General features: G+C 36.3%; 1 protein-coding gene across 1 annotated transcript in view; it reads left to right on the top strand.

Moving 5' to 3' along the window:
- Positions 1-8,579, top strand: part of LOC107465913 (nuclear pore complex protein NUP98A) — an 8,803-nt gene extending 224 nt beyond the window's left edge. The window contains exons 2-14 of the mRNA XM_016084898.3: positions 20-199; positions 2,721-2,783; positions 3,019-3,321; positions 3,802-4,437; positions 4,588-4,812; positions 4,906-5,486; positions 6,054-6,141; positions 6,242-6,302; positions 6,502-6,637; positions 6,765-6,881; positions 6,978-7,155; positions 7,418-7,465; positions 7,586-8,579. Coding sequence (XP_015940384.1) covers positions 2,765-2,783; positions 3,019-3,321; positions 3,802-4,437; positions 4,588-4,812; positions 4,906-5,486; positions 6,054-6,141; positions 6,242-6,302; positions 6,502-6,637; positions 6,765-6,881; positions 6,978-7,155; positions 7,418-7,465; positions 7,586-8,256 — 3,063 coding nt within the window. The 5' untranslated portion in view covers positions 20-199; positions 2,721-2,764 and the 3' untranslated portion in view covers positions 8,257-8,579. The remainder of the gene's footprint in view (positions 1-19; positions 200-2,720; positions 2,784-3,018; positions 3,322-3,801; positions 4,438-4,587; positions 4,813-4,905; positions 5,487-6,053; positions 6,142-6,241; positions 6,303-6,501; positions 6,638-6,764; positions 6,882-6,977; positions 7,156-7,417; positions 7,466-7,585) is intronic.
- Positions 8,580-9,334: the final 755 nt, after the last annotated feature.

A 9,334-nucleotide genomic window follows, 5' to 3' on the forward strand; every position in this document is an offset into this window, starting at 1 on the left:
CCTCCGTTTTTGTTTAAAGTTTCCGTCGTTTTGTCACGTCGTTTCCGTCTGCTCGAGCTGTGCTTCCTGCTCGTGTCGTCGCCGCGCCTCCCTCGCCTCTCTCTCTCTCCTCACGTCTCAGCAGTAACCACCAGAGAGAGTTTAATTTGTATTCTGCAACCTTGTTTATCTTTTTCAAGCACAAGATCTTCTTCTTCAGGTAAGGATTTGGGTTAAGGATACCTCAGTATTTTAATGTATTTATGTATCTATAATTGCTTGACATCTTAGAAATCTAGGTATTCATCTATGTTTCTCTTTGATAATTTTTTTTCCTTTTAAACTGTTAGTGCTTCTGCTAGAACATGTGGTTTGACATTGTTTTATGTTTGGATTTTTATTTTTTATTTGTTATTTATTTATTTTTTTGATGAACTCTGTTTGTGCTGTGAGTTATTGGCATGAGGGTTTGTGTTAGGTTTGAAAAATTTTGTCAAATAGATATGTCATATTTGGTAATATATATGTTGATGATTTTTATCGAAAGCAGTGAAATATATGACATATGATGTAGTTTATGGTAGTATTTGATTTGTTTATTACTATGTTAGTGAAATTTGATTTGTGAAGGTAAATGTAATAATTCATTTATCAGTCAGAAAAGCACAATTTTGGAGAGTGTTGGTGTTAATTTGATGATTCTAGATTTGATATATTTAAGTTAGTAAATCCTTTTCATGTTTTCAAGTTTTACATGTTTAGTGGCCAGTAGAACTCAAAGGTGTTTGTTTTGTCCTGTATTCCTCAGTTTTTGATACGGGTGAAAAGCTTTATGAGCCAATTGACAATGGGGTTTATTAACGAGTATTAATCTATCACTACAAGGAAAATGTTGTTTGTTTCCTCACTTTTCAGGAGTTGAAACAAAATAAAATGGAAGAAACTGCTTTCCTCTCTGTAGATTTTGGCAGAGAAAGATAATATATAATTCTTTAAATACTTTTTTTCTTTATTTATTTATTAAAAGTATTGTAATCTATAATGCCAGTTCCACTTGCTCCTTATCCAACACCATCGGCTCCATATACTTCTTCTCTATCTGCAAATGGTATCTTAATTTTTCTTGATGTGTGCCTACTTGGATTTTTTTTTTCTACTGTCTAATTTTCTATCATTACTCTTATATAATGTTGTGGATCATGCTTGTATAACCCATGCTTGTATAACTATGCAAAAATGGACAGTGATGATTATTGTTGCAATTTCTTCTATTACTAGTCTTTTTTACTTGCTATAATATTTTTTTTATTGTTATGTAATCAGGAAATGGTTATATCACTACTTCAGATGAGAACTATATATAGTAGTGGTTGTTCAAATTTCTAATAGTATATAATTTATGATTATCATGACTGGAGTTTCGGTTGTGTATGATGATGAGGAGAATCTTCTGTAGTGTATGTTGTGTTAGTGATTTTTGTTGTTATTAATCAGAGGAAGGACAAAAGCAGGGGAAAATTAAAGAAGAAAACAGAGAAATTTTGATAACATTTTTACAAGAGTTGTGCATGTATGCTTTAGGGCCTGTTTGGATAGGGTCATAAGTAACTTTTTTTAACTTTTAACTTATGAAATGGTATAGTATTAATGTCTGATGCAATTTTTAAAACAAAATTATAGCTTTTTAAGAAGCTATTTAAGTGCTTATGGAGAAGTTAAAAAAATGACTTATCTCATAATAAAAAGCTTTTTATCACGTTTCTTTTAAAATAAGTACTTTTAGAACTAAAAAAACCAAACACAAAATAACTTATTTATAAGCTACTTTTAATATAAGCATTTATTATTTAAGCTATTCTTTCAAAAGTAGCTTAATGAAGCTATTTACCGAAACTATTATAAGTTAAACTTATTAGTGCTAGTAAGTTTTGACTTTTGAGATTTCTTTGTAACTTTGATTTGGATAATGGTGAAGCTTTTTAATACATGTGGTTATAATTGTTGAGATTTGTTTTATATAATAACTGTGGATTATGAGACGAACATGAATTATGGGATTTTTAGAAATTTAGATAAGTATTTTGTGCTAATTTTAATTGTGATAATGTTAATTTTAATTAAAGATATTTGATATTAGGGGTATTTTAGTAAATTAAAAAATTAGAATCAATAATAATTTTAATGAAACATATTTGTTATTAGGGATATAATAGTAAATTTATTATTAGAGGTATTTTTGTAAATTCAAGAAAAATTTCAATGTAAAAAGGTAATATTCAATTAGGTTTATATTTAATTTTTTAAGAAAATTAGAAAATATTTGATATTAGGGGTAATTTTGACATATTACATAATATGTCCAAGGAACTTAAATCCAACCAAACAAAAAATTATTCATTCCCAGGAATTAAATTTTGTAAACCAAACATAGAAATACTACATGCTAGAGTAATCTCATTCCTAGGCATTATATTCTTGGGGATGATATTCTTAGGAATGAAAACCAATATTTGAACCACACACCCTTCAGATAATATTGTTGCATCTTCTACCTTTGATCAACTGATTGGTGTCGTAAGAATGTCGTTGATTAATTGATTATTTGATCCCTAAATCTAAATCATACGACTCGCGTTTTGCTATTTATTTTGGGTAATTTTGTTCCTTATTTAGGATAAAATATAAAGAGAAATTAAATTAATTTTTGCTCTAATGTGCATATTGTTGAATGATGATTGCAGTTAGGGGCAACAAGAGGCCGCTTTGTGTTTTGGAACTTGTGACGATGTTTGGTTCAACGAACCGTAAGTGCATTTGCCCTTGCTTATTAATCTCTTTCTTTTATTTTTATGTTTTGTGATAATTTTCTGTCTCATTTTCTTAATTGTATATTTATGATTTCTTAATTTCTTTTTTTCTTTGAGATGTGTATCGGTTAGAGCTTAGAATGTGATAATTTATTAGACTATAATTGGTTTGTCATTTAGGATTGGGTAATTGTATATTGTTAAAGTGGTGTGTTTCTTTTTCATTTGCCAGCTTTTGGGCAGTCTTCATCGAGCCCGTTCGGCTCACAGTCTGTTTTCGGGCAGAATACTTCTAGCAGCAATCCATTTGCCCCTAAGCCTTTTGGTAGTACGAATCCTTTTGGTTCGCAGACAGGTAGTTCCATATTTGGAGGTACTTCAACTGGTGTGTTTGGTGCTGCTCAGCCTTCTTCTCCCTTCTCTTCTACCACAACGTTTGGTGCTTCATCTTCGCCCGCATTTGGTAGTTCGGCTCCGGCTTTTGGTGCGTCATCTTCCACCCCAGCTTTTGGTGGTTCATCATCATCATTTGGGGGTAAGCATGCTTATGTAATCTTTGTTGTTACTCCAATTATTAGTCAGTTTAGTTCTCATTTTACTTTTGTTTAACTGTCTTTCTTTCGGCATTTGGAAGAATGAAAAGCATCATATTAATAAAGGTTGTGTATGTGATTTGAGTTTTTTGGTTTGCAAGTGAGGGAATGGTGTGATAATACAGTTTTCATACAAAGGTTTGCACCGTTACCTTTGTTATGAGATAAAATCACGATGCTGTGGTCCTATTGGTGATTAGCTAATTATTTTGATGGTTTTGTTTTGGTGGTGGACTTGCAATGCAATTATTGATCTTTGTTTACACACTTCGAGTGACATATTATATTACACATTCCTGCCTCGAATTCTTTGCACTTAATAATTCATTAGCATCTTTTGGCATATTTTCTGCTTATTCTCTTATTTGTTTTATTTCATTTTTCTCTAATTCAATCTGCTAACCGTCTTGGTTGCTATATAGGATCATCTGTTTTTGGTCAGAAGCCTGTTTTTGGAGGTTTTGGATCTACTCCCACTCAAACAAGTCCATTTGGAAGTGCCACCCAGCCGTCACAACCAGCATTTGGAAGCAGCATCTTTGGTTCGTCAACTCCTTTTGGTGCATCGTCTCAGCCAGCGTTTGGTTCCACGGGCACCCCTGCGTTTGGTGCCACAAGCACCCCTGCGTTTGGTGCCTCAAGCACCCCGGCATTTGGTGCTACTAGCACCCCTGCATTCGGTGCTGCTAGCACCCCAGCATTCGGTGCAACTAGCACCCCTGCATTTGGTTCAACTTCCAGCCCATCCTTTGGTAACACGGGAAGTGCATTTGGTGGGTCCAATACTTCCGTTTTCGGAGGCGGGGGAGCATTTGGGGCCTCAACTAGCCCTTTTGGTGCATCAAGTGCTCCTGCATTTGGCACTTCAAGCACTCCATTTGGTGCCTCTAGCACTCCGGCTTTTGGAGCTTCTAGTACTCCAGCTTTTGGAGCTTCAAGTACCCCTGCATTTAGTTTTGGCTCTACTCCAGCTTTTGGTCAGTCTTCTTCTGCATTTGGTGGCAGCACCCCATTTGGAAGTACAAGCTCACCTTTTGGAGGGCAGAGTTCTGCATTCGGTGAGTTAAAAAAGCCTTTATAATACTGACTACTTAGTGACAATTATTCTTAACTACTTGGGACTTGTGTATGATAATGATTTTATTTTGGGTTTCGTATACCTTATGCCATGGGAATTGAATGTTCTCCTTACATATTTCTTCATACAGGATCCCAGACTCCATCACCAGCCTTTGGAAATGCTGGTATTGGTCAGCCGGGTTTTGGAGGTCAACGGGGTGGAAGTAGAGTAGCTAACTATACACCAACGACAGAAGCTGATAGTGGTACCTCTGGACAGACTGCTAAATTGGAATCGATATCAGCCATGCCTATTTACAAAGAAAAAAGCCACGAGGAGCTAAGATGGGAGGACTATCAATTGGGAGATAAAGGTACTTACTTCTTTATGATAAATAATAATGTGATAAATTTGCTCATTCCAATTACAATGACCCTGACATGATCTATATTCGATTTAAATTCAGGTGGGCCACACTCCTCTGCTCAGACCACTAGTTCGCCATTTGGAGCATCTACAACACAGACAAACACCTTTGCTCCTATACAAGGGTTTGGTCAAACATCTGCCAACCCTTTTTCTGGCACGACAACTAGTTCTAACCCATTTGCCCAGAAGACTTCAACTTTTTCTGGATTTGGTACAACATCATCTGCTCCTGCCTTCAGTTCATCAGCTTTTGGTTCTTCAACAACAGGCGTATCACAGCCTTCTATTTTTGGCTCATCCCCCTCTCCGTTTGGAGCTAACTCTTCTCCGAGCTTTGGGACATCTTCTACATCCTTGTTTAATACTGTTTCTTCTCAGACTTCATCTTCACCATTTGGCTCAAGCATTTTTGGGAACACTCAGCCATCCCAATTATTTAGTTCTATAGCCCCGCAACCAAGCTCAGGTTTTGGACAGACATCCTCTCCCTTTGGGCAGACTTCATCTTTTGGTCAAACTAGCTTGTTCAATTCACCTTCTTCTGGGCTTGTTGGAAGCATTTTCTCGAGCAGCTCATCACTCACATCTAATTCTCTGACAGGCTTTGGGCAAACGGCGGTGAGTATTTATATGTATGCAGTATTGCTTTTTTACTTTTTAATCTTAGTTTCGTTAGAGTAGAATGTTTGTATCAAGCAAGATAAAATATGGTCATGTTCACACAAAAGCCAGGGTTGTTGAGATGGATCATTGAAACCAAATTTTCGGTTAACAGTGTAAGAATCTTTACCAAGTATTGTTTAATATTAGAGGAGTAATGCAGGCTAAGTAAATGAAAGATGGTATGCAATACAGTTGTAGTATTGAAACATTAACCTATCTAGTTGTGACTGAACGAGTTGATTCTTGACATGATGTTAAACCTTCCATGACCAAGTGGTTAGGAGTTTGGTCCTTGCTAATACATCCCATAACAGCAATAACAACTGAGCCTATACTCATCGCATTGTTTGCTACATGTATTTAATGGTACTATTGCTTCCTAATTGTGTCTAAACTAATTAATTTTACTGCTAGGTAAAATGGATCGACAAAAAGATTAGTACAGATTTGTGTGCAAGACTGAGCCTATACTCAACTGCATTTTGACTTTCTAATATATTTTTTTTTCACTTATGTGTGCAGCCATCCATTTCAACACCTTTCCAACAACCACAGACTGCTCAATCAGGTGGTTCCTTTGCCTTTGGCAACTTCGGCCAGACACAACCAAGTCAGTGAAATATATTATCTATTGCCTATTCTCTTTTCTCCCTTGCACTGATTGAAGGATTAATGTTTCTAATGAGTTCTTACTGTACTGTCTTAAATAGTTGGTGCAAGTAGCTTCGGGGGCACTCCAGGTATATTTGGGCAGAGTAACTTTGGACTGTCGTAAGTTACAACTCTTTTAACTAAGTAAAGTCATGTATTCGATATTAAATTGTTTAGTGGTTTTCCTCACTCAATTGTGTTTGTCTTTTTATTTGCTTGTCTTTTTGGAGTAGAATTGTCATTTTTATTCTTTCTTTGATAAGTTTGGATGTTCTATTTAAAATATATAAGGTTCTTTGCTTATGTGTTCACTTGACAGGTCTTCTACTCCGAGCTCTGTAGTTGCACAACCAGCACCAATGACCAATCCATTTGGAACACTTCCTGCTTTGCCTCAGATGTCAATTGGTCGAGGTGGAACAACTTCAATTCAATATGGAATCTCTAGCATGCCTGTAAGAAGATCTATCTTTTATTTGAACTTTGGTTCTATTGGTCTTTAATACTGGTTTTGTAATTGAGCATAAATTACTTTGATCTTTTATGTGCATTTAAAATATGGTTGACGATATCTCATTCCAGGCTCAAGACAAACCTGCGCCTGTTAGAATATCATCGTTATTGACTTCTCGACACTTATCACAAAGACGAGTCAGGGTTCCTCTCCGGAAATTTCCGTCTAAAACAGATGGACCAAAGGTGAGTACTGTAGTTTTTATTATCAATCTAGGTTTCTAAATAACATGCTCCTTTATGGAGATGAATATGGTGTATGACTGCACTTCTTGCCTGCAGGTTCCATTCTTTAGTGACGACGAGGACACTCCAACCACTCCAAAGGCTGATGCACTTTTCATTCCTAGAGAAAACCCAAGGGCACTGATTATTTGTCCCATGGAGCAATGGCCTGGAAGGGCTTCATCTGAGAAAGCATCACCTTTTAAGGATAGAAATACCCCAGTGAAGGAGAATGGTAATGTTTTCTAAATTGTTTGTGTTTAGTATTTTATTTATTTTACTTGAGTATGGGCCATGTTAGTATATTTGATTATGTGCTAACACAAGGCATGCCATCCAAAGATTTGTGTTCAAGTGTTTGATAAGATAGAAATCATATCACTATCAACATTGGGCTGTCTCTCATATGTCCCCTTTTGAAAAAGTAAATTCCGTTCCTAGATATTTAATGAAATGACAAGCAGACTTATTATTTTGTTTCTTAATACCATGTTCAGGAAGTGCATCTACTCAACCAGTTAATGGGACCAGCTCAGCTAGCAATAGTATGTACATATGAATTTTGTAGTAGTTGCTTTAGTTATACAGAAGCTCTTTGGTTTGTGAATACTATATTTTTGATTGTTTTATTGAAACATTGTCTGAATTTTGATGATTGATTTCAGAAACTGCAGTGGAAAATGGGGTTGTCAAGGAGCATGTTCAGCCTCCAACAAAGCAAGTATCCAATGGGAGTGTTGAGGACCATTCTTCTCAAAAGGCAGATGTATACAAGACCCTCAGTGGGCACAGGGCTGGTGAGGCTGCAGTTGTGTATGAACATGGAGCTGATGTTGAGGCACTAATGCCAAAGCTTCGGCGTTCTGATTACTATACACAGCCTCGAATCCATGAGCTGGCGGCAAAGGAAAGAGCCGAACCAGGATTCTGCAGTCATGTCAAGGACTTTGTGGTCGGAAGGCAAGGTTATGGCAGCATCAGATTCTTGGGTGAGACAGATGTAAGAGGACTTGACCTTGAGTCCCTTGTTCAGTTCAACAACCGTGAGGTGATTGTATACATGGATGATGCAAAGAAGCCACCTGTTGGACAAGGGCTGAATAAGCCCGCTGAGGTTACTCTCCTTAGCATCAAATGTTTTGACAAGAAAACTGGGCAACAATACACAGAAGGGCCAAAGATCGAGAAATACACGGAGATGCTTAAGAGAAAGGCTGAGGACCAAGGTGCTGAATTTATTTCATACGATCCCATTAAAGGAGAATGGAAAATCAGGGTCAACCACTTCAGTGTCTACAAGCTGTTGGATGAAGAAGACTGTGAGGTGGATGAATGACAAAAGAACGTTGTTGGGAATTACTACAGTGAGTTTAATATTTTGACAACCAAGTGCCTTTTTTTATATGTAAATTTTTGTTTTTGCCATGTGTTGATAGATTTTGGGTTAATGTTGTTGATGCTTTTTTTTTTTTTTTTATATATCATTTCTTTGGGAGTTCTTCTGTTAGGTCTTTTAGTTGGGGGATGATAAAATGTGGTTTGTCTAGTCTCTTTTGTATCCCTTCTAAAATACCATTCAATCTACAAGTGGTAAAGTTCCTCTGGACGAGTTTGTTTTTATTTTAAAGAATTGTGATCTTTGATATACCATTCAATTTACGTGTGCTTGTTGATTTTTCTACGAGGATAAAAATGCCAATGTGTGCTTTTTCAAATTTCATTATAGTTCCTATGTTGACTGCATTGAAAAGTTCTGCGTTAAAAGTTGGTGAAAAGTGGCGGTGGAGGGATAAGTGATAGGAGGTCGGGACTGCGTCTAAGACTCTAGGGGCTTGTCCTAATCCTTTATCCGAAATGGTTATGAACTTATGATTTCACATGGCATGACTACGATAGCAATATTCCTTTATTAAGCCAACCTAAAAATGAAACTAAATTGGCCTTTTACTAGATGTTTCTCTACTCATTTTCTTTGGAAAAAAGGCAAGCAAAACTCTACGGTGTAGGTAAGAAAAACATTCACATGTATATATTCCATGTGCGGCATGTATACATGTACTGTGTCTTTTTTGGGTCAGACATATACTGTGTCTGAATCTTTCAGTTGAAGCAGTAGCTATTGGAAGTTGGGAAGGTAGCAAAGTTTTGTCTTTTTTCAATTGTAATTAGTTGTAATTTGCAGTCATTACTGGTTTCTTTTTGTTGAGCTTCTTGTATTGTTGGACTATGAAAATATTGGCTTTGATGGTTTGGTTTGTGGACTCTCTTAAATATTTATCGGTGTCTCTTCCTCGAGTCTTACTCTTATTTTCACCCTTCTCTTTTAGTTTTCTCGTGGTTCTAAGATTGAAGGCTTGGACGAAGAGGAGAGAGTTGTTTTATAGAAACAATGAGAAGAGGTATCGGAGGTGTAG

The sequence above is a fragment of the Arachis duranensis genome, chromosome 9 (assembly GCF_000817695.3).
Source record: "Arachis duranensis cultivar V14167 chromosome 9, aradu.V14167.gnm2.J7QH, whole genome shotgun sequence".
Lineage (NCBI taxonomy): Eukaryota > Viridiplantae > Streptophyta > Magnoliopsida > Fabales > Fabaceae > Arachis > Arachis duranensis.